The sequence below is a fragment of the Citrus sinensis genome, chromosome 1, assembly GCF_022201045.2.
Source record: "Citrus sinensis cultivar Valencia sweet orange chromosome 1, DVS_A1.0, whole genome shotgun sequence".
Taxonomy (NCBI): domain Eukaryota; kingdom Viridiplantae; phylum Streptophyta; class Magnoliopsida; order Sapindales; family Rutaceae; genus Citrus; species Citrus sinensis.
The window spans coordinates 292,974-317,555 of NC_068556.1; the positions used below are offsets into that span (position 1 = coordinate 292,974).

Below are 24,582 nucleotides of genomic sequence, written 5' to 3' on the forward strand. Positions count from 1 at the left end.
TGATTTGTTAGAGAATCAGCTATTGTGGAATGAAATTACTAACTGTCAAAGTTAATGTGTAAGCACAAACACAACAGTACTTGATTAATGGCTTTTCTGCTGCTCGACGAGAATAAGCATTAATTCAGGATTGCATGTTTCTATCATACAACAGTTGAGTTGTGATTACAGTGTACGATAGATACGGTATGGCGCTGAGGCATCAGTTTCTGCCTAAATTTGCTATTCACGGGCATAGCTTGGCATTACAAAGAAGCATTCAGGATTTACAGAACACAAGCACAAACTTTAACTCTGTCCAGCTATGCTGCTTGTGTGCGTCTCTGGAAAACAAATAGTGAACCTCTCGATCCTAACCCAAGCCTGATCTTTTCATCTATGTATGTAATCTGCAACTTAACCTCACTCTGACCGCCATATCGGAACTCCAATCCTCCAACTTTCAGTTCAGGTGGTTCAAATACAACTTGAATCCATTTCTCATCCAGAGCATTAAGCTTTCCTGCACATGTACGCACCACACAATGACAAATTCGTTTTATAATTCACTAGACCAGCTTATCTCTCTACAATATGGAAGCAAAAGAAAATGGAAAGAGACCTACCTTTCAAAGAGACCTCTCCGTCAAGAAAACCCAGAGCGGTGAAGGAAACCTTGTTTCTAACAGTGTCAGGAGCTTCAACAGCCTGAATCATTTCCTTTGTTTTGAAGAAAAGACGGCCAAATGCACTTCTGTAGCCACCCCCAGGTGAAGTTGGCACTGAACAGTACACGACATCCCATTCTGAAATACATTAAAAGTTAGGTAACCAAAAATATTTTCAATCCTAGTGAGACCAGCGATGCATTTTGACACTTACGCTAGAATGAGAATAGAGGATGCCAGGATTATATGGGTGATTGCACCCTTTCCGTTACAAACTATTGCAACTTACTGACGGCAATTAAGAAGGTAACAAAGACCTCCCGTGCTGCCAAATAAGGTTTCCTCATCCCATGAAGCAAGGTCATCAGGAACTAAATCTAGGATAAGAAGAATGTATTCTCATCCCATATTTTGGCACAAATTTTCTAATTTAATGCCTCTAACATTGGAAAGCATATGCCAACTCTGAATTTCACATTGATTCTATGAAGCACAAATGAATAATACCCATTTCTATAGCTCGGATAAAGAAAATTGGAAAATAGAGATCAAGTAAACTAATTTACTTTGCATTGAGCTCTAAAATTGAGTAGAATATTACAGAACTTAGAATCTTTTGAAATATTCTAATACCACTACAAATACTAAGATAAGCAATCCAAAAGAACCCACATTACAAGTATATAATCCACATACAGGTTTACACATATTCGAGCTCCCTTATGGATATCATAAAATGAACATTACCTTCACGAGTAATGTGAGGCCACACAGATGATAATAGTTTGTATTTCAATTGATATCACATGCAGTATCAACAGTGAATTTCACATTGTGTTATTACAAAATGAACACAGTAATGATGGATGACAAGTCAATTAATAATAGGTAACACTGACAAGTACAAAGAGGTGTAGGAGTGTAATCTTATAGTACCTCCAAAGATTAAAGGGCATTTTACTGGTGCTTCAACACAATATTTTTGCAACTCTTGAGCAACTTCAGCGACCTCTTTGTGTTCTTCTTTGGCTAGTGAAACTCCTCCATCCGATTGGTTCACCTGATTACAAGGATAACATAACATTAAAAAATTAAAAATTAAAAATTAAAAATTAAACCGTGCTAAAACACAATCCATGTAATACAGCTAGCTGAAAGTAAATAAAACCTTGGAGAGGATAGAAGCAACCAAATCGTCGGGACCGGTTCGCAGATCTGGGCTGGAGATGGAAACAGCCCTGACGATTTTCAGTGCGGTGCGAGGACTTCTTTTGCAAGGAAGTGAAGCTGAAAAACTTGCGTTTATGGGTTTTGAATAATAACTTGTGCAGAATGTGTGGGGTTTAGAAACAGGGGATGAGAGTGTAAGAGAAAAAGCAGCAGCGGCCATGGAGAGGTGATGAAGGCGTCGAGTTTAAAGCAAGATTTGCCATGAAGAAGGAAATGTTATGTACTGGGTGATGCCACGTCGGATGAAATCAGAGGAGGTACCCCTTGCTATCTTCCTACTGGTTTATTTTACGCCACGTAGGCGGATTTTTGTTTTGCATTATCATGTTTGACTGATTGTCAAAAAGTACTCCTCCCTTCACTTAATTCGGAGTCCAAACACAAAACTCGAATAAATTTTTTTTTTTGTAATGTTTAATTTAATTATTTTAGCGACTAATTCTTATTTCTTATTTTTTAACATTATAACTTAATTAGTTAGATCTCTTGTAACAGAACAAGGGGTTTAAACTTCACCAATTCTTTTTTTTTTTCCTTTTTTTTTAAAGTACATTTGAAAAAGTCAAATTGATGGCTAGTCAAATAAAATTATTTTTATAAGAACTTAAAAATCACCCACTTTAAAGAGAGATTTTATTTAAAATAATTGTAAGTAATGCACAGGTGATTTACAAATTGGTATATAATTTTACAAGTGATATCTAATAATAGATCTCTAAATTGATGTATAAGGAACTTAATCTGTATTCGACCTAATAGTTGCATATTAGTTTTTTTTCCTTTCGAAACGTGCTGATTATTTACAAGTAAAAACTATGGTGATAAATAAAAATGCCGCGCAAGTGAAGTAATGAAAGTAAACAAACGTATTAATCTAATATAATTTACACACATTTTTCCTCCATTCTATCTCCAGCTTTCATCATTAGTATTCCTTAGCGGTAGATTTTCATCATTTATTTTCTCGTGTACATGTGAAAGAAGAATATATATATATATATATAAAGCATAGTTATTCAGTTCATTCTAGTAATATGTATGCGTATGAATATGTAGGTAATAATTGTCATGGGGTTTTGAATAAGCTAGAGAAAAAACCCCACCGACAAACACTTGAGCATTCATTCCAGGAGCAACATAGAGAAGAATTTGAGAGATGATTGTGCGTGCGTGCGTGTGTGTGTGTGTGTATATATATATATATATGGCAAATGCTATGTTACAATTAATGTAACATACACACTCAACAACAACTACACAAATTGTATGGGTCCATTATTTGTGTGGTTGTTGTTTAGTGTGTATGTTACATTAATTGTAACATAGGGGCTCCCTATATATATATATATATATATAGTCCTAAACTCCTAACAACTGCAAAAACGCAGAAACAATCCGAGGGCATTTATGCACTTTCAGTCGATTCCTTTGATGGTGAAGCAAATTTGGGGGAGAGAAATTCAAAGAGAACCAAGGGTAATTATGTAATATCGGCCTGAGAGAGGACAATGATAAATTGATAAATGATAATTGATCTGAGGAGTACGACGGGACGAAAATGAAACTGTGTAATAATTAATACACGTATATTATCGCGTATAATTATAATTATACAGATAAAAAAAAAGTACTTAATTTATCGATACCCGCCCGGTAATAAATTACGTATTCCCAGAACTACATTGTTAGTGTATGTCTCTCACTCACTCACTCTCTCTCCGAGATTGAGCATTTTCCGCTTTCCAGCGAGCACTATTGGCCGTTAATATTATCTTAGTTCTCTCTTCATCCTCTGATTATATTGTTATTGCATCCCTAATTTCTCACTCTCCTCGTTAATTAGATTTACAGAAACAGAGAAACTCCTCGCTTGCCGATTTCTTAATCGCGTACTTACCCGATCAGCTGCTTCCGATCACAGGTACTATAAATCTCTTGATCAAATCTCCGCCGTCAATTGATATTTTAGAAACTCTATTCCGGATTGCACACGGCTTTATAAGATTTGTGACTCGTGCTTTTAGCATTTCTGAGCTTTGCTTGTTTTTTACTTGTATTTTATCTTTTTAATGTGACGTCAGCGGAAATTCCGCTTTAAATTCATTTTGTTAAAATAAAAAAAAATATATGTATATTAGCTTCGAATTATCTATATTATATAATGATTGTATATTTGTTAATCGATTGGTATTGAAATGCTATTTGATTGGAGTATTAGTTCAGATTGACCGTAGAGTTTTGATTTTTGAAACCCGGAGAACTAGTGTCATCTATTTGGGTTAGAGTCTACAGATGTATTGAGTTCATATTTCTGTAGACTTATGACTAATGATAGCAACAGTCCAAATGAATGGTGTTAATTTGGATGCATGATGTAAATTTGTGAAGCTTGTGTATTTATAACTCTGTACTCTGGTAATCAATTTTTTTTTTTTGCCCCCACATCTTTAATGTTTCAGACTCCCAGTGTGTTGGTAGTGCTGCTTTTACTATCTCAAAGTTGAGTGGAATGTTGGTAATACTGCAACCATGGCTTGAGCAATAATGAAGACAGCTCGTGCATGGAAACTTGGCGGCATACGAGATTTTCAAATGATGGCTGGATATAGACAGCAGAGGCCACATTTAAAGAGGCCGATATGGATTATTGCCTTCGTTACATTTTTTATCATTTTTCTAACCGGAGTCTATGTTTACCCATCAGGATCAGGGAGCTTAGCTTCGTGCTATTTCTTCTCTGGTAGGGGCTGTACAATGCTTGAACAGCTGCCAGCTACTCCTACGAGGGAACTAACTGATGCAGAGAATATAGCTCAGGTTGTGTTTAAGGAAATTTTGAATAAACCACCCGTTCACTCAAAGAATCCAAAAGTAGCTTTCATGTTTTTGACTCCTGGGAATTTACCTTTTGAGAACCTTTGGGAAAAGTTCTTTCATGTAAGTGCTCAGTTTCTTTTTTATTGTTTTCTTTTCATATCTTTCTTTTGCATTCCTTATATATTTATATGAACTTATGATTTTTGATGGTGGCTTCTTATTCCAGCTAGACATGTCTTTGAGTCTACATCTAGTTTATGCAGGGATATCTAGATTATTAGAAAATATTTGATCTTATTTTCCTCGAGTTCAAATTTCTATGTTCAGCTCCTGCTATATTGATGTGTGGGGTAGTAACATTTTTCTTGACGTCAGCAAGTCCAGATCTGTAATGCTGATTGTTATTACTTTTTGATGCCTCTAGAATGTGCCTCCGTGCTATTGGTTTGATTTTGAAGATAGATAAATAGTTTACTTTAGGTCTTCATTTTTATCAAAATTTCTCATCAAAGTCATGGAGGCGTGTAAAGGTTTTGGATATCAGATGAGTTCGTGATGGTTATTAGCTTCTTATGTCTTTCGTGATAAGCTTAGGAGTCTCTATTGGATGTTGGAAAGAGTTTGATGAATTGGATGGACTTACAAGAATGTGAAGCTACAGAAGTTGAGTTAAAACATTTAGGAATAGATATAGGATTATATTTCTATTACTTTAGAAGTCACTTTCTTCATGATACAGACCCTCCGCTCTTGCGCGCCTTTTTCTTTTTTCGACAATACAAACAATGTACACTGCCTAGTCTGTTATAATAAAATGGTTGTGAAGATGTAATGGAATATTTGATTGAAATGTTGTCAAATTTTGTGCCTTAAGTGGGACTGATTTGTATATTGCTAGTGCATGTGGAAACTGATTAAATCATGGATATTTTTGCAAAAGCTTTAGTTATAGTTTAGATCTCTTGTCAGTACTTCTAACTTTTTACTCACAGGATATAATGTCAATTTCCTTTCCTTCCAAATTTAGATAAACGCACTGTTATTTAGCATTGTTTATCTTGTACACGAAATGATATGGCTTACACTCTTCATACAGGGCCATGAGGACAGATTTTCTGTTTATGTACATGCATCTAGTGAAAAACCTATGCATGTGAGCCGTTATTTTGTTGGCCGAGATATCCGCAGTGAAAAGGTATGTGAAGTAACACATAGCGTTCAATTTAAATAAAAAGTTAAGTTCATTTCTTTCTAGTTTCCTAGTCATAAGCCTTTTGTATATGGATCTGTTATGACAATAGAAATGATAATAAAATATGATGAAGTAGTGCATGTTCATGCACATTTACTATAGTAGAATTCCTTCTCCAACATATAAATACGCAAGTATGAATTCACCTACTTGACTTGTCAATCCTTGGAGAGCTTGGATATCACTATCTGGTATCTAGTGACAGTCTAATTTAATCGTGGGCCAGATTATGCATTCTGAAGGAGAATGCGTGACAGATCAGTGTTGATTGTTGTATGATAAATTTCAAATATGCCAAGAATTCTCAACATCACTTCCTACTGCCTATTGTTTATGTTCCTTGTAAAATGAGATTTGATAGTTGATGCCAAGTGCAAATTCCTTTCAGGTGGCTTGGGGTAGAATTTCTATGCTTGATGCTGAAAAGAGGCTGTTAGCACATGCACTTCTAGACCCTGATAACCAGCAATTTGTCCTGCTCTCTGATAGGTGATTGAGTTAGAGATATTCTTTCTTCCACATGGATCAGGAATCTGCGCATCTTCTTACATGGTTACATTTGTCTAATTCTTTTCAATTGCTTTTGCAGTTGTATTCCACTGCATAACTTTGACTATGTGTATAACTATCTGATGTACACAAATGTCAGCTATGTGGATTGGTAAGCAGCGTTCTGTAGTGAAGGGAATCTTTTTTTTTTTCCCTCTCTCTTTAACAAATTGATGTAGTATCAAAGCTTTATCTATATAATATGTGAAGTTGTTATTTTCATAGCTTTTTACTTCTTAATTGATTCTTTCCTTCCTCTTTCCAGTTTTGAGGATCCTGGCCCACATGGAAATGGCAGGTATTCAGAGCATATGTTGCCTGAAGTCGAAAAGAAAGATTTCAGGAAAGGTTCACAGGTACATAATTTAAAGTATATTGACTCATAGACGTAATACTTGGAACTTACTTATTGCCTTCTAAAGGTTTCATTTATATATTTGTTACTGAGATTTCTTAGGTTTTCGAATACATACAGTATCTTTGATTTGATTTCGTAGGTTTCCAGTGTGGGTGCTGGTCGAATTCATTTCTGTTTATATAATATCATCCATTTGCTAGTTCGAAACTCCTCCTCCACATGAATTACACATCATGCTTCATAGTGGGTTAAACTCTTCATGTTTTCTTGTTTGACCTTTATATCGTGAATGTATGTGGTTCTTTTTCCTCAATTTCCCTTGCTGTTTTTCATGGCAAGGAAAGCTGGGTCTGAATTTTTCTGTTGAACTGTGGAGAATCTATCATATGCTTATTACTTCTAAAGTAATAAACTGTGGCAGTTTATTGGTGTCTTCTGAGAATTATCTTACACAATCTTATTCTTAGATGGGTAAATATATATTCTATATTTTGACTGGAATATAGGTTAATTCCGCCATGCTCCCAAATCTTTCGACATTTTCCGTCGTGCACTCAATTTTGCAACTTCTTTCACCGCGCATTCAAAACTGTCAGTTTGGTTGTCACTTTAACGGTTTCCGTCAGTTATTTGTTAAATTTAAACTTGTTAAATTACCAAAAGACCGAATCACTCTTCATTTTAGCTATTGACACTAAATCATTTTTTTGAATTTTTAATTACTGAAAAATTGTCTCCATAAAAAAATTACTAAAATATTATCTTTTGAAAGAACAAAAAATATTTTTTTCTTTTTTCTTTTTTTTCCTGAGAGGTTATTCATATGAACCATATCTGAGCTTGAATATCATCTAACAACCCCAAGAACCAAAGCACGCTTTTAATTCCGACAAATTCCTGGAACTTTCCATCAAAGCCACGCACTGGAACACTAGGTAGGTTGTATAGAGACCTCCCTCCACACTCCGTTGACAACAAAGCTATTACCATGACCTCCACTGTTTGATCAAAGCAGCACCAAGATGGCCGCACCAACTCTTTGAAAACCCTAGTCGATTTTTACGCCACCACAAACCAACCTCATTCCCCAGTCTAAACCCAAAACTCCCACCACGTAACCCCCAACCCTCACTCGAATCGAACCAATAGCACTCAAAAAAGAAGCAAGGTAGAAAAAAAAAATTGAAAGCCATGAACAGAGATAAGAGAAAAGAAGAAAATGGGGGAAAGTTATCTTGTTAGTAAATGGGTTTCAAATTGTAGGATGATGATGCGATCTGGGAGAAGAAGAAATGAAGAAGAAGAGAGCGAAAAAGAATAAAAAAGAGAAGAAGAAATGAAGGAGACAAAAAAAGAAGAAGAAACAAAGCAGAAAACACCGCCGGGGGGGGGGGGGGGGGGGGATTTGTATCGTGATTATTAATTTTTATAACTGAATTTTCCATTTTACCCTTTAAACGTTAAAATAACACGACAGTTTTGGGTGCGCGCTTAAAGAAGTTGAAACAATTGGGTGCCCGCAGCGGAAAATGTTTAAGGATTTGGGGTAGGGCAGAATTAACCCCTGGAGTATCATCCATTCTATAGGCACAGAACTTATGTTAGCGGTATAAAACCTAATTTACGTATTATATTTTGAGTCAAGTGGCTACTTCATGGATGATTGATCACCAAGGTGAAAAACTGAAAGTTTAGTAACTTAATATTTAGTTCTATTGTTTGACATGTTGCCTTCCTGGAACAAGAAGTCTCTGGGGCTGTGTAATGTGTATATAGGGATGAATCTGCAGTAGATCCCTAGGATCAGGTGTTCTACCATGTAATGGCAACCTATATTTAGATATTAGAGGTCTAACCGGTGAAGCATATAATTGCGATATCTAGTTGTGAATGAACAAACCATTTATCATGTGTGTGTTAGTGTGTGTATTTATTTATATTTATGTTGTTTTTATTTGCTTTGTACCTCAGTGGTTTACCTTGAAGCGGCAACATGCTATGATAATTATGGCAGACAGTCTTTACTACACAAAATTTAAGCATTACTGCAAGGTAATCATGATTTCTTTTGGTATTCTGGTGTTGGTAGCGTACATTGTTGAGATGTTGAGAATCTTCTTCTGTTTGTGTTTGTGTATATTGTCAATTCTCCGGCTTATTCTCTAATGAAAGAATAAAAGAGAAACAAATTACATTACTTATCTCTATTGAATTACTTGGAGCCTTCTGCTCCTGGTGAAATCTGCATTGATTTCATACATATAGTCTATCTGCTGTCAAAGTTTCATGTTGGTAGGAAGTATGAATGCTGTAAATTTGGTTTCAAACACAAGCATCTTGATTTTAGTCAGTTTTATTTTTTCAGCCAAATATGGAAGGGCGCAACTGCTATGCCGATGAGCACTACCTGCCAACCCTTTTTCACGTCGGTACATCATATTCTGTTCAGTTATTTAGACTGAAAACTACGCAAGTCTTGCCATTTCTTTGTTACGAACTATTTGTTTTATTTAGATGATTGATCCAGCTGGAATTGCAAATTGGTCTGTCACACATGCCGATTGGTCTGAAGGAAAGTGGCATCCAAAAGCGTATAGGGCACAAGATATTTCCTCTGAGTTCCTTAAGAGTCTTGCAGTATGTACATATATCTTATTCCTTAATTGTCCTACTAGCATTAGACACTTTTGCATATGATGATTGTGGTTCATTGCAGGCCATTGATGAAACCTTCCACATTACTAGTGATGAACAGGTACAAACTTCTTTCATTGCATCTGAAAAAATGTTCTGTTTCAAAGGAAAATATCTAACATATCATTATATTCATTTGCTGCTGCAGAAAAAAGTGACAATCATGCCTTGCATGTGGAATGGAATGAAAAGACCTTGCTACTTATTTGCAAGAAAGTTTAACCCTGAAGCTCTTGATAAATTGGTGTTCCTATTCGTCAATTACACTACAGTTTAATCATTTTTCGACCTTGATGAATGGTGATGACTTTTGAGCTGGCGTCAATATGAATGCCGTACAATTCCTCCTTTAGTTCTCGTATATATACTTTTACAATGTAAAACGGCCAAATTATAGATTTTTGGGTGTTTCATTGGATAGGTTTTTCTGAGCACAAGCAACTCTTAGCTGTTGGGGACACGCTCGACTTGGGGCAGTTAGGGAAGCTTTTCAGCTTATTTCTTATTGCTTGCTGCTTCCTCATAGATTCCTCAATTTTTCCCTTCATATTTTAGGGCATTTTTGTACTCGAAGTTGATATCAAAAGACTTGGATATTTATTATATAAACTAATGCGTTTTCGGTTTTTGATTTTTTGTACCTAGGATAATTGTCAAACCGGAATAATTTTTTTTATTATACATCTAAATTAAGATACAAGTGTAAGAATAAATGGGCCTTGTAAAATACGGCAGTTGTATATAAGGTCGTTTAGCTCCACAATAATTCCAAGTGTTAAAAGTAGGATTACAATTTGAGTTATATGTTTTGTGTTTTCTCTGTCGTATCAAATTTTTGGGAGGATTTAGACCCGATCTATTTTATTAATTGTGGAATGTGAGATTGAATTGATAAAGGGTCCGATTAAGATGGATGAGCTCTACAGTGGGGGTATTAATGATTATTTATTATTATTATGAGTATGGATCATACATATAAATTTATATTTATATTTATTATTATGATCTGATTATGATTTAACTAACAGGCACAATTATTATCGGTGATTCACCCTAGAGTTGATTCAACTTAATGTCTGCCTTTGATGAAATTGTACAGAATGTTTAATAAATTGGATGAGCCACTTCGGCCTTGGCCGAAGTGGTCTTGTGAGGGCAGCGGTTCTAGCCCCCACAAAAGTATTATGGGGCTAAATGTTTTTCATATTTAAAAATTTTTTTTTCTTGTCAAATATGAGTGGAGTATGGACATTTTTTTTTTGTGAGGGATTATTTATTTGGGCATGCATTTTATAGAATTCAATATAATAATATAAGTCTCAATTATGTATATCTGATTATAAATATTAGTGTAATATCTCTGCTACAATAATAATTATTATAAATATTTGTGTAATACAGTAATATGATGATTAATTAGTATTAAAAAAAAAATAAATTGGATGAGAGTCTTGCTTTTTGCGGAAAATACTCAAAGTAGTACTTGTTATTTACTGCCCAATTCAGACATTTAAAACTTTTGACTGAAAGGGGGCGACAAAGTAGAGGTGTGACTTGTGAGGGGTCTGACTACAACTTGACAGTCAGAGGTGCCACTCCCAGAGCAGGCTGATACAGCTGTTCTGATGTGGCAGTATTTCTTCCTCTGCCACACCAAGACGGCCACGATCACATTCATCCTTTAAACAATAAACCATAAATCGATCCAGACCGTCCGTTCAAATATCATCCAATAGAAAATAGAGCGCGGGAAAATTAGAGAAAAAAATGTCTACGAACCCAAACCGTTGCGTATGGGTATATAAAGTGGCTACAAATTAGAGAAGTGACAAAATCACGACGCACGCTTGTTTCGTGCGTGCGAGTTGTAGGAGAAAAAGAAAAAAAAAAAAAAAGGTCAAGTTGCCCTTGCTCTGTTGGTTTGCTTTTGCTCAATGGCGCCCAGGAAGAGAAAAGCGGAGGGAGTCGAAGGGGCTGCTGTGAAGCGAGTTGCGGAAACGACGCTGACGAGGGTGACTCGGAGCGTGACTCGGCGAGTCAACTCGAACTTGGCCGATTCGTCTGTTGAGTTAGCCAAGGCCGAGTTACCGACGAAGAACAAGAAAGCGAAAGCCACTGGAAAGAAGAATAAGAAGAAGAAGAAGGAAGATGTGAAAGCTGAGGAGGAGATTGAGGCTGAGAAAGTGAAAGTTCAAGAGGACGTTGTTGAGCCTGAGACAGAGGAAGCTGAAGAGGAAGTGGAGCCTGATAAAGAAGAAGCTGCGGGTGACGCATTTGATGGAGACGAGTCCAAGGAAAGAACCGTTGTGATTGAGCACTGGTAATTCTTTTATTATTATTATTATTATTATTATTATTGTTAGGTCTGGTTGGCTGCCGTGGAAGTGGAGTAGAAAGAAAGGTTTTGTTTGTGTTATTCGTTCCTTTGATATAAAAATTAAGGCATAGTAAATGTTCATGTGTTAATTTTCTGTTTTGTTGCCTAGAAAATGAAACAAAAGAGCATATTTGAGTATCTGTGGTTTTAGATTAATAATCTGGACTCCTGTTGGTTGTAGTTTTTTGAGTCTCTGTTACGCATCGGGATTCAATAGTTGTTTGTATATTAATTGTCTTATACTTCTGTTTCGTTGCTATAATAGAAGACATGAGTTTTTAGGGCTTCTAATCCGCAAGAAAACGAGACTCAATATTTTTCTGTGTAATGCTCTTGAGAATATTGTTGTTTACAGGCAGGGGCGGATCTCAGGAGAAAATTTAAGGGGGGCCAAACTTAATTGTACAGGGATCAGTGTGTAAATTATTCATATTTTATTCAAAAATCTCAAAATATTTTAAAACCCAGGGGGGGCCATGGCACCCTTTAGTCTTACATGGCGTCCGCCCCTGTTTACAGGGTATAGTTGTTGACAATGTACAATAATGATGTTTGGTGTTAAAAATTTGTCAAATCATCATAGATTTTCTGTATAGCTACTTTTAAGAAATTGTCATGGTGTTGTACATAGTCTTCTGGGTGCTGTTTGATCTTTTGTGTCATGAAATGTTGTTCTTAACTGTGATAATTATTTTTTCTTAAGTAATTTTTTGTTGAATTTAGCAAACAATGCAATTCATTCAAGACAAGGGCTAATCATGTGAAGGATGGTCTGGAGAAAGGTGTTCCAGGGATCAACGTTCTACTAAATCCTGAAAAGGTACATAAGTTCTTACACCTTATTGGCAATGGGGCACTCAGGAAGTGACAAGTTATTTTTTGTGCTTCCTTTAATTTTTCCTTTTCTCAAGGGAGAAGTAGCTGAGTTATTTTCTGGTCTAGTTACTACTTCAACAAACAGATTGTTTAGATGTTTTTATTTTTATTTATATATTTATTTTTAGGATTTTAAAAAAACAGTGATGGTTGTTTCATTAATATGCTTTATTTTGGGGTTCTGTTGGCAAGTTCCGAGATTTAAAAGTTATGTGTTACAATATTGTGTCTCATGGATCAGGCAAATTTAGCATTTTTTCTTTTTGGGCCCTCTGGAGCTTTTTTGTCATAAGGAAAATATAATTACCACACTTCTTATTTGATCTCTCACTAATATTAAAGGAATATCATTTTGTCCCATAACACAAACACAACTTCATCAGAACAATTTTCATTGAGAAATTAATTGGGTTCAATTGTTGCCAATTTCCCAGAAAAATATTGAAACTCTTTTGACCTTGGGAGTTTCCTCTAATATTAGTTTTGGGAACCTCAAACTGTACCCCACCAAGGCCCTACCCTACATACTGACTCTGCATCATCGTAGGGATATCGTCTTCTGGAATAGAATTGAGAGGAATCCTGTCGTTAATATTTGCCTACAAACTACTGACCGAATTTACCTGGAGATTTTGCTTAATATTATTCTGAGAGTTTCAGACTGCACCTTCAAGGATTTTGGCAATGATTTGTAGCAAAATAGCTAAATGCTCTAGATGATTGTTAATAACTTGAAATTGATTGTGAATTGAGGAACAGGGTTATAGGCTGTCCAAGTGAGTCAGAAAACACAAGTTAGGGCATTCCAAGTCTCTTTAACATGGCTATTTAAGTGATTCAACACAAGTTAGGGAGTATTTTCTTTAACACACGTTTGGAAAGTCTTTTATTCTTCTTTGCATTGTACTATATTAAGATGTTTACTTGTTTTATCCAAATATATTTTAAGAATGTTGAGATATTTCTGATTTCTTCTTTCAACAGCCAAGAAGGGGATGCTTTGAGATACGCGAGGATGGTGGCGAGAAGTTTATCAGTCTTCTGGTGAAAACTTCTACCAACATTATCTATATTTTGTTTTATTTGCTTGCATGCTGCCCTTCTCTAGGGTTCTTGTCCCTTGCTAATTTTGATTTTGCGTATTAACCTTTGCAATGCATAGCACTTGTCATGCACATAAATTTCTTGTACCTTCAATATTATTAGTAAATCATACTAGGTGTAATCTGAAACTCAATATAGGCCACTCCATAAGATTTAAAATGTCAGTTATTTCACCAACTTCCGACCTCTGGTTGTCATATGAGTTGGCTTATTTCCACTTCTTCACTTTGCAGGACATGAAACGACCATTCAAACCCATGAAGGATCTTGACATGGACGAAGTCGTTTCTGACATAGTCGCCAAGTTGAAATGAAGAGCCGAGCCGTTCATCAGTATGTTGGCAATTGCACTAGCACTGCCCCTTTTGTATTACTTGAAGTTTCCTAGTTATTTTGGCTAGCAGTGGATACTTAATGCTAGTTTAATTGATCAAAGATGCAGTTTGATTGTTTTTTTTTTTTTTCCTTTGAAACTGGTTTGATTGTTTTGTTTTGATACTGCTAAAATGAGTCACCTGACACAGATGAAAGCTCTTGGGATATTGTACGTTGACTGGCCCTAATGATGAGTCAACGCCCACAGATTTTACGTTGCTTGAGTAACTGATCTTTATATATAAAGTAAGCCTAGGTTGATATGAGATTATGGCTCTCTCTGGTACAGTTTTTTCAAATAAAACTTATTTAAATAGAACTTTTGTTAGTATAACTTTTATATAAAAAATTTAGTTGTCTGGTTGTCAATAAAAAATTTTAATAAAAATTTATGAAATTACTTTAATAGATAAATTTTTTAAAATTATATTATGAAAAGAATAAAATTAAATTGTTAAGTAAATAGATGATATTTTTAATATTTTAATATTAAAAAAAAATTTCAATCTTTATTCTTAAAAGTCTAAAATTTGAGTTTTTTATTAGTAAGGGTAAAATAGTTTATTTAAGGTTTAAAAGTTCTATTAGAAAAACAATCAAATAATAATAAAAATTATGATAAAAGTTTATAAAATTAAATAAACACTTATAACTATTAAATAAAATAAAGGATTTCATACTAAATAATCATTATGTATATTCGTTTTTCCCCTTGAATTGAAAGGTCAAGCTCAATTCTCACATTGGATGAGGCAATCTTGCATTGTTTGGCCATCGAACAGGTCTATCTTAGAAAACCGGGTGAGTTTAATTGGGAACGTTGATAGGAAATGGGAAGCAAAAAACGGAACTGAGGCCCCAACTTACATATAGTTAAATTATATGCGTCTTTGATTGTAATTTTTTCATGTTATCAAAGGCTGAAAACCCAATAGTGTAAAAAATTACGCAAGTAATAATAATAATAATGTGAGGAATCTTTACGTAGGAAAAAATAAAAAATAAAAATGGTCAGACAAACAGAATCACAGGGTTCTGCTTTGCATGTCCTGCTTCTTTTGTGAAAAATCGTTGATTCTGTCGCAGTCAGTGTCAGATGAATGCCATTGCCGTGAAACCTGCAAGAGCGACACCTGAAGCGAGGTAGAGGCGTGAAGCACTGGAAGGAGCAGGGGCTTCAGCCTCATCCTTGGGTTCTGGAGGGGATTGGGCGGGTGCCTCAACAGGTTCAGGGGCGGGTGCCTCGACGGGTGCCTCGATTGGCGAATCAGATGGGGCAAACTCGTCGTCATCCCCTTCAGCTACCGGTGCGGATGCATTGCTCTTCTTACGAGACGCCTTAGGAGGCATAGCAGGTGGTGGTGTGTACGGTGGTGGCGGCGGCGGCAGAATCACATCACCAAGACCAGGAGCCACAATGGGCTGACTCACTTGTAGAACGGAAATATTAAATGGCTGAGAGAAGACGGATTTGACAAACTTAGCGACAGGTGGCGAATTCTTCACTGAAGAGCCAAAAACGAATTGCTCTCCAGGCAGACGCGTGCAGTTTATGTACCCTTGCTTGTCATTAGCATTCCCAGTTGATTGGAACATAGTGGTCCAGCTCGAGGTCTTCGGCAACTTCTTTAGCTTGTTCATATCGTAGTAGTCAAGAATGACGTGAACACTCAAAATGTTTTTGATTTCATCAACGGGCCTGTCGTTAAGACCCCCAATGGAGCTGTTATCAACGGCAAGAACGGTGATGGTTTTCCTCTTGTTAATGGCCTCATTCAGCTTCGTCTGCGAGAGAAGGTCGCTGAAGGCTAGCAAATTTGGGTGGTTAGAGAGGATCTTGATTATGTCGAAGCCATTGACGCTGACTGAGGATGACGAGAACAAGAGAACAAGAGCCGTTAATACGACGAGGGACGAAGAAGCTTTTAGCTCCATCATATCAATAATAATAATAATAAAACTTGATTAATTCTATATGATTGATATCCCTGCGTCGACGATGTAATTAATCAGTAAGCTTTTGATCACTTGATGATGAAAGCTTTGATGGGGTGAACCCTCCATTTATATTTGACAGGAACAAAGCTATTAATGGGATAATAACCGTGAACGTTGGAAATGACTGGCGTGAGTTAATTTCTCCTCCATTATGACATTAGTTTCACTTAAGAACTACCGCGTGGCGTGGTGACTACAAGCTCCAATTTCGGATAAACCAAATAATTTCTTCTTCTTATCAGACACCCAAATCCTAATTACTTTTTTTTTTTTTTTAATCTTTTAATTAGTCAACACACACGTCAGAGCACTATTATTAGGAGTTCATCGATTACACATATCCACACCATTTTTGGAAGAAACTATATTTTGAGTACTTGACTACTTGTGTATATATTTTTAAATTTTGAAATATTATAAATTTATATTACACTCCAGTGAATACGAGTATCTTTTTCTTTTTCTTTTTTTTTAAAGGAAGTATTATTTTATTATTAATTAAAAAATTTAAAAGTTTTGGTAACATTTGTCTGATATATAACACATTGTCATCAATTAATTAGCATGGCACAACTCATTTCATTTAAGACTTGTTCTTAATGTTCGGTCTTACAGAAGATTTTCTTTAGGATATAAATTAAAATTTCATAAGATTTTAGTTCTTTTTTCTTTTTTTCCCTTCCTTAATCAAGTTTGGTCAGTACCTTTTTCCTATACCTAAAGATGGAGATCTGAATCTCCTTAATGTGGAAATTTATTTTTCTGTCATTTCCGGTTGAGTTCTAATTGTGGGAACAAAGAAAATCCTGTGTTTGACTACAGGTTGTCTAAGTTTATCCAGCCAATACTTCTCTATCTTGTTATTAGTTCATAATTACTGAACAAAATCTTCTAATTATGAAGGACAAAAATCACTTGTAATTAATTAATTAGTCAATCTAGAAAATTTACACGGATGATGTGATCATATGATACAATCTAAGTGACAAAATAACTACTAGCTGGCAAGGATATCTTTACTATCTATCCACAAACGGCGTTCCTGTCTGATTGACATGAAGATGGCTCTCTAAACGTTTCAGTACACTTATGGCAACATAGAAAGTGAATTTGAGTAATCCAATGGAAATAATTTGAAATTTATATAATGATCAATTACTTAAAAAATAACCAACTTATCTTATTCTTCATTTATTAAAAGTGTTATTTATTCGATATTATTACACACATTAGATCATCAAAATCATTTTTACATAATCCATTTTTTGCTCTTATAAACCCCATAACAAATAATAAAAGTGATGTCATAATAAAATGAAACTAAGAAATTACAGGAATAAAATTTAATCATACATAAATAATAATGTATATGTAGCCTAAAATCTCTACAAAAAAAATTAAGAAAGCTCAAAATAGGAGAGTATCTTTATCCAATGTTTATGCTTTAAACTACAAAACTCAACCCCTAATTCAGCCTACGGCAAACTAGCTAAGTCCCCATTTTTCTTATCACCAGCATCCCTACTACTACCCGTCGGTTCTAGTGCAATGCTCTTATCATTTCTACTATCGTTCTTTAGAATACAATCCTTAGAGTTCATATTAGATTATAAGAAAATCTTAATTCATGTGAAGAGCAGAAATGAGAAATACATTGAATGATTTGCAAGCGATATATTATACATAACACATTAACGGCCATTAATTATGGAAATAATCCAACAGGATATGTCCTTGCATTTTTAAAGTTTTTCTTTACAAAATGCTTTACTCATTACTGTTATATAGGTATGGTTGATTGATTTGCTATTTGATAGTGCAAGGGGTTCGAAATTTTGAACCCCTGCTAAAATGGGAGACTATAAATACATATTCTAAATTAATTAATTTAGTTTAAAAAATCATTTTAATATTTGAAGTAATAGAGCAAAATTCTTATCTTGAGACCTCAACTTAATCCTCAAACTTGAAACAGCCTATGTGGGTGCCAGTTAATAAGTAAATCTCTTAAAGTACAAGCATACGCTCACATTGGCGGGATGAAATCAGGCTTTTATCATGCTATAATGAAAAACAAAATTTTTGAAAAGATCATCGAGATTTTACCAAGAAAAAAAATATTTTAATGAAGATATTTAAGTCTCGGCCAAGCAAGGAAATTTATTTTGAAAAAGTACTGCGATTGAAGAGGGGGGGAAGCAACAAAAGGCCCAAATGCCAAAAATAAAACCAGCTAAACAGGCAGCCACAACAAAGGAGACACCTATCAGAATCTATAATTAGAAAAGCCCTAAGGATCCATAAACAAAACTTCTTCAATTGGAGCGGGAAGAACAAACAGTTCATCGAGCTGTTATATCTAACCCGTCAAAATTTATCCCTAAAACTAAAAGGGTTTAATCCACAATGGCAGTTAATATTTTTTATAATCGAACGCATGCAAGGCACCTAGCAGAAGTAAAAATTCAGTATTTTTAGGTACTTACACTACTTTACAGTATATGTAATACCCTAGCTAACACTTTCTCTAGAAATGCACACATATAGGACTGGATTGAGTTTCAACTTTGTGGAAGTAATCGAAGAACTGAAAAATCCCAGTGAAAATGCCCTTGTGTAATTTGTGGTCTGAAATTTGTGTATTGAAAGTTTAAGGTACATTTGAAAGGTGTGATATAAGGTGAATTTAACCACTTTACAAGCAAAATGGCAGTGTTTCAACAAGCTTTAATGAGTTAAATGAAGTCACCTATGAGGGATGTGGTTAACTTAAACTAGAAATGGCGTCCAATCTTGCATTGTGTTCGTAATGAATTTAAGTTACTCACATGGTTTGCACGCGATAGCTTAAGTGATTTCAAGTTCATTATAATGGTCTTGGACACATGTCTTTCAGCTATACATTCTGGATTTCTAAAACAGTTATAATATTGTTATATATGTGGTGTTTCTAGCCGGTCCTCAAGGGAATTTTAGAGAGTTATAGTGTGAGATATGTGAGAAAGAATGTTAAATCTTGTGTTCTGTAACCTCAGCTACTCGTTCTTGCAATCTCTTTATCGAATTAATCTATAAAGCTAGCTTTGATAGTTTCACCCATGGATTTAGGTCTACAAAAGACAGAATTACGTAATCTTGTGTATTCTCTGTGACGAATCTTGTAATTTGGTTTCAATTCATTCTTGTTAAGTCATTAAGTGTCTGTCACAATTTCTTAAAGGCATCAGATCAATTTGGTTCATCTTTTTGTGTGTGCAACTTTGATTTGATCTTGTGAATTATTTTAGGTAAGGAATTGATCCTCTGAATATTCAAGAAATTGTTTCAAATCAGGGTTGTTAATCAAGATCTAAGTATGGCATCACAAAAGGTAGATCTAGAGAAATTCAATGGAAAAAATGATTTTCATATGTGGAAAGTAAAAATGGAATTGCTGCTAGTTACTCAAGATCTAGAGATGGACTTCAACTAACAATCAAAAGGAAAGGGAAGGAAAGGATATCTCTTCATCTAAGACTCCAAAACAAATGGATGAGATTGACAAAAATGCAAAAAGCACAATAATACTAAGTCTTGTAAATTTTGTGATTAGCAAAGTGGTAAAGGAAACAACAATTCTTGACTTGTGGGAGAGGCTAAAAAACTTGTACATGAAAAAAAATCTCTTGCAATTACGCTCTATATGAATTACAAAAAAAAAAAAAAGAATTTTCACCATGAAAATGGTTGAAGACTCATCATTAGATCAGCATATTGATTAATTCAATAAAGTATGTGACATTCTAGCCATGATTGATGAAACATTAGATTGGGTGCATTGTTAAGGTTCAAAATGATGTATTAAGTACAATCAAGGATCCATAGTCATGTTAAAGAGAACAAGGAAAAATTGGCTTTGATCTTAGAAGGTACCATTGCCACAGGGAAGGTATCAATGTCATCTAGCTCTAATGTTGATAAAATTAGCCTAGATTATATACATTTTTACTTTTGAAGGTCTTGCACCAAAAATATCTCTAAGTAGAGCAAGATATTTTTTTTGTCATTGATGATTACCTTAAAAAAGACAAATATGTGATTAAGCAGAAAGATCAGTACTTTGAGAAACTAAAAAAATGGAAGATGTTGGTTGAAAACCAAACAAACAATAAGGTTAAGAACCTGAGAACAGTTAATGGGCTGGAGTTATGTAATCAAATGTTTGATGGTTTTGTGCTGTTGAGGGTATACCTAAACACAAGACAGTGAGGTCAACTCCTCAATAAAATGGCCTTGCAGAGGGAATGGGAAAAACACTCATGGAGTTATGTGATCAGACGTTTGATGGTTTTGTGCTGCTGAGGGTATACCTAGACACAAGACAATGAGGTCCACTCCTTAATAAAAAGGCCTTGCAAAAAGAATGAGAAAAACACTCATGGATGAAATAAGGTGTATGCTAGTTCAAGCCAAGCTGCCAATGAATTTGTGGATTGAAACACTCTATACAACATGTTATTTAGTTAACTTAAGTCCTTTTACTGCCATTGAATTTAAAACACCACTTGGGATATGCTCTGAAAAACCAACAAGCTATGAGAACCTTAAGGCATTGGGTTGTGAAGCTTATGCTTACATAAGTCAAGGCAAGTTCGATCCAAGAGCTTTCAAAGGTGTTCTCATTGGCTATCCTGATGGTGTGAAAGGATATAAACTTTGGTGTGTTGATTTCTCTCCACTAAAGTGCATAGTTAGTAGAGCTATTGTGTTTAATAAAGAATAAATGGTAGACAAATTTCATAAAAATAAAAGCCAGGAACTAGCTCAAACATCTAGGGTTTAATTTGAGGTGGAGTCATTTGCTTTAAACAACTGAAATGAGACTGTAAAATCAAATAAGTCTTCTGATGATTTAGATTAAAAAAAAAAAAAAATCTCAAGATGAAGTTTCAGCTTTACATCAGTGTCATGATTATCAATTAACTAGAGATAGGTAGAAAAAGACAGGTTAAAGAACCAAAAGTATGGATATGCTGACTTGATTTATTTGCTTTATATTTTGCTCATGAAATTAATTATGAAGAATCTAAAAGCTTTATGTAAGCTTTCAATTGGTTAAAAGGCCTGAAAATAATAGGATTGTGGGCTGTAAATAAATATATAGAGTTAGAGAAGGTCTCACTGCAACTATATAGCTTAGGAGTTAGGAAGCTATATAGCTTAAAGGATTGTTAGCTAAGCTTGGCTTTGAAAAAAAGGCTATTGTAATCTCTTGTGACAGTTCAAGTGTATTGCATCTCTATAAAAGTCCACAACATCATGAAAAGATTAAGCATATTGATATAAAACTTCACTTAATAAGAAATGAGGTCTTAAAGAGGGGTTATCAAAGTGGTTGAAGTTCAAAATGATAATAACCCTTCTGATATGTTGACTAAGGTGGTTTCATTAGCTAAGTTCAAAAAGTGCTTAGACTTAGCTAGGATACGCAATTTTTTATTTGCATGAGGTGGTGAAAAGGTCAGTGCAGGATGTTTGATTCAAGGTGGAGAATTGTTGGTATAAGGTGAATTCAAGTACTTTACATGCAAAACAGTAGCATTTTAACAAGTCGTGTGTGAGGGATGTGGTCACTTAAACTTGAAATGGCGCCCAAGCTTAAGTTTTATTCATAACGAATTTAAGTTGCCAACATGGTTTGGCGCGTAAATCTTAAGTGATTTAAAGTTGGTTATAACGGTCTTAGACACGTGTCTTTCAGCTGTACATTCTGCGTTAATACAGCTGTTATGCTACTAATATATATGTTATTTCCACCTTGTTCTCGAGAGTATTCTAGAGAGTTATAGTGTGAGATTTGTGAAGAGAAGGTTAAATCTTGTGCTCTATAATCTCAGCTACATGTTCTCGTAATCTCTTCATTCGAATCAATCGATAAAGCTAGCTCTGATGTTTTCAGCTGTGGACGTAGTTCTTACAAATGACTAAACCACGTAATCTTGTATGTCATCTGTGATTAATCTTGCAATTCAGTTTGAATTCATTCTTGTTTAGCCATTCAGAGTCTGTCACAATTTCCTAGAGCTATTGGATCAATCTGGATCATCTCTCTGTGTGTGTGTGTACAACTTTGATTTGATCTTGCGAAAGATCTTGAGTAAAGAACCAATCATGTGAAGATTCAAGAAAACAAAAAGGATATTTAAGTTATCAATAAAATTATTAAGTTAGTTATAAGGAATAGATCCTTTTTTCTTTTGTAATTGATCTTATAGAAATTATTCTTAGAGTGAAAGGGAATATGGCATCAGCATGCATGAAATTTTGCTAAAATTTAAAAAAGAAAGCAACAGCTAGCCTGGTGTAACTAATATAATGTTTGTTTGCTTGCTTTTGCTTTTAACTTTAACTTTTGAAGTATTCCTTTAAGCCATTGAACTCCACTGGCTACTCCTTTCTTACTAATACAGGTTATACCTGGCCAATACCTCCAAATTAACTTTTGTATTATTCTCTCGATCTTTCCTTTACGTGACTAATACGTTACCGAGTACATATGCTGCCAGCTACTCATAAAATTCCTTTGTATTCCTCTTTATAATTAATATATCTCCTATTAAGTTTACTTTGTTTAAATAATTATTGTCATAAACTACTTTAATTATTATGGTACATATACCTTACGAAAGGACCAATAGATCTAAGTAATTAAACTCATCTCTCTTTGTGTGCACATAAACTGAAATCATAAGAAATTAAGAATTAAAGAAAGTAAGCACTATTAAATATATGTAATGGGTCTTCGCGTGCTGGTTAACATTAAGGAAACAATCCCCGACAATCAGCCACAAGTCAATCTCAAAATCAATTCCATGATCGTCCAACGTCATTAATCAAGGCCGCATGATCCTCCATTACTATCTCTTTTAATGCCCATTTATGATCGTGACATCCTTGATCTTTTTCCTTTACTTTCTTGCCACGTATAGATTATTAATCCTTCCTATATGAGATACAGAACCTACATTTCTATCCAAATAATTAAATATTTATAATAATATAACGATGGAGTTGGGATACAAAATTTAACTAATAAGATATAAAATAGTAAATTGTCAGTTGTCAGGTATCAAGTAATTACGTATTCATTGCACTTCCAAAATTAGTGATTTATATATACGTGAAAATACAAAACTTTGTGAATTTAATATTGTTATTGAATCTCTGTTTGGTTAATCGACACTTCCTCTTCTTAATTCTAAAGTGAAGGATTCAAGTTTCTCATTGATTATAAGAATTTATTTAATATTAAAAAAAATTACATGATGAAAAGAACACTTCCACCAATATTCAAAATTTTGAGCACAGTCGTTTGGAGTTAATATATCGTATATATCAACAATGATATATATGTTCTATTTTTTCTTTTAATTAAGAAATTAAGTTTTATGTTCCATCAAGATTTAATAATATATATATATATATATATATATATACACTCGCATATATATCATTCCATCTCGAGCAGCAGATTAATTTGATAAGCCAGATGATGGTTTTTGAGAAGGATGAGGGTTTTGTAAAATTTGCAGCAATACTTGGAAAACTTTAGCTTGTTGAAGTGGTTAGAACGATGGGCATGATCCATTTCAACTTCAAGTGGATGAAACTTTATATCATACGATTCTGGGAGATGAAAAAGCAGTGAGCATATGATAAAGTTTGTGGAGCATGATGAAATTGCTGAACAGTCCCCACAATAAATTCCTTACGTAACTGGATAATATTAATCTGAATATAGAAAAATGATGATATAAGTGGAAGGAGATTATTGTGATATACATATACATATACATACATACATACATACATATGTGTGTGTGTGTGTGACAGTCTACTAACATTATAATCATGGGTCTATCAAAATTCTTAATAAATATAATTATAAAAAATTCAAAAAATTATAGCAATACATAAGAGAGTTACCTCATTCTTGTGAATAAAAGTAAAGTTATCCTTACTTAATTTATATACCAATTAATGTGTCATTAATAGAAATTCATCATTTAAATATAAATTAATAGGATTTAATAATTAAATATTACTTTAACTAATCAAATAATGTCCATTAACATTATTTATCATATCAATTGGTTTATAAATTAAGTATTCCAAATAAGTATACATAACATTAATCCTATGGATATTCAAGAGAGATTGAAGGAGAAGAAATTCATGGACGGTTTAAAAAAAAAATTGAAAAATCTTGCTGAGCTGGTTGTGTCATACGAAACCCAAACAACTGTATAAGCTGACAAGCACTTCG

The 24,582-nt window shown here is 34.4% G+C and overlaps 4 protein-coding genes across 4 annotated transcripts; 2 read left to right on the forward strand and 2 right to left on the reverse strand.

Annotated features, from left to right (window-relative positions):
- Nucleotides 1-80: 80 nt before the first annotated feature.
- LOC102613475 (probable plastid-lipid-associated protein 8, chloroplastic) lies at nucleotides 81-2,077 on the reverse strand. The gene is made up of 4 exons (XM_006483540.4): nucleotides 1,816-2,077; nucleotides 1,584-1,707; nucleotides 606-785; nucleotides 81-502 (listed from the first exon to the last, which is right to left on the reverse strand). The coding sequence occupies exons 1-4, from the start codon at nucleotides 2,035-2,037 to the stop codon at nucleotides 303-305; spliced, it is 726 nt and encodes a 241-aa protein (XP_006483603.2). The 5' UTR covers nucleotides 2,038-2,077; the 3' UTR covers nucleotides 81-302.
- Nucleotides 2,078-3,534: 1,457 nt separating this feature from the next.
- On the forward strand, nucleotides 3,535-10,175 carry LOC102611593 (glycosyltransferase BC10). Its single transcript, XM_006483533.4, has 11 exons — nucleotides 3,535-3,798; nucleotides 4,337-4,814; nucleotides 5,791-5,889; nucleotides 6,335-6,435; nucleotides 6,536-6,607; nucleotides 6,761-6,851; nucleotides 8,825-8,905; nucleotides 9,219-9,278; nucleotides 9,368-9,490; nucleotides 9,570-9,608; nucleotides 9,696-10,175. The coding sequence occupies exons 2-11, from the start codon at nucleotides 4,422-4,424 to the stop codon at nucleotides 9,822-9,824; spliced, it is 1,188 nt and encodes a 395-aa protein (XP_006483596.1). The 5' UTR covers nucleotides 3,535-3,798; nucleotides 4,337-4,421; the 3' UTR covers nucleotides 9,825-10,175.
- A 1,129-nt stretch (nucleotides 10,176-11,304) lies between these two features.
- LOC102611303 (uncharacterized) lies at nucleotides 11,305-14,545 on the forward strand. The gene is made up of 4 exons (XM_006483532.4): nucleotides 11,305-11,867; nucleotides 12,648-12,744; nucleotides 13,785-13,844; nucleotides 14,138-14,545. The coding sequence occupies exons 1-4, from the start codon at nucleotides 11,482-11,484 to the stop codon at nucleotides 14,216-14,218; spliced, it is 624 nt and encodes a 207-aa protein (XP_006483595.1). The 5' UTR covers nucleotides 11,305-11,481; the 3' UTR covers nucleotides 14,219-14,545.
- A 477-nt stretch (nucleotides 14,546-15,022) lies between these two features.
- Nucleotides 15,023-16,643, reverse strand: LOC112498791 (fasciclin-like arabinogalactan protein 3). The gene has a single exon (XM_025100342.2). The coding sequence runs from the start codon at nucleotides 16,215-16,217 to the stop codon at nucleotides 15,372-15,374; it is 846 nt and encodes a 281-aa protein (XP_024956110.2). The 5' UTR covers nucleotides 16,218-16,643; the 3' UTR covers nucleotides 15,023-15,371.
- Nucleotides 16,644-24,582: the final 7,939 nt, after the last annotated feature.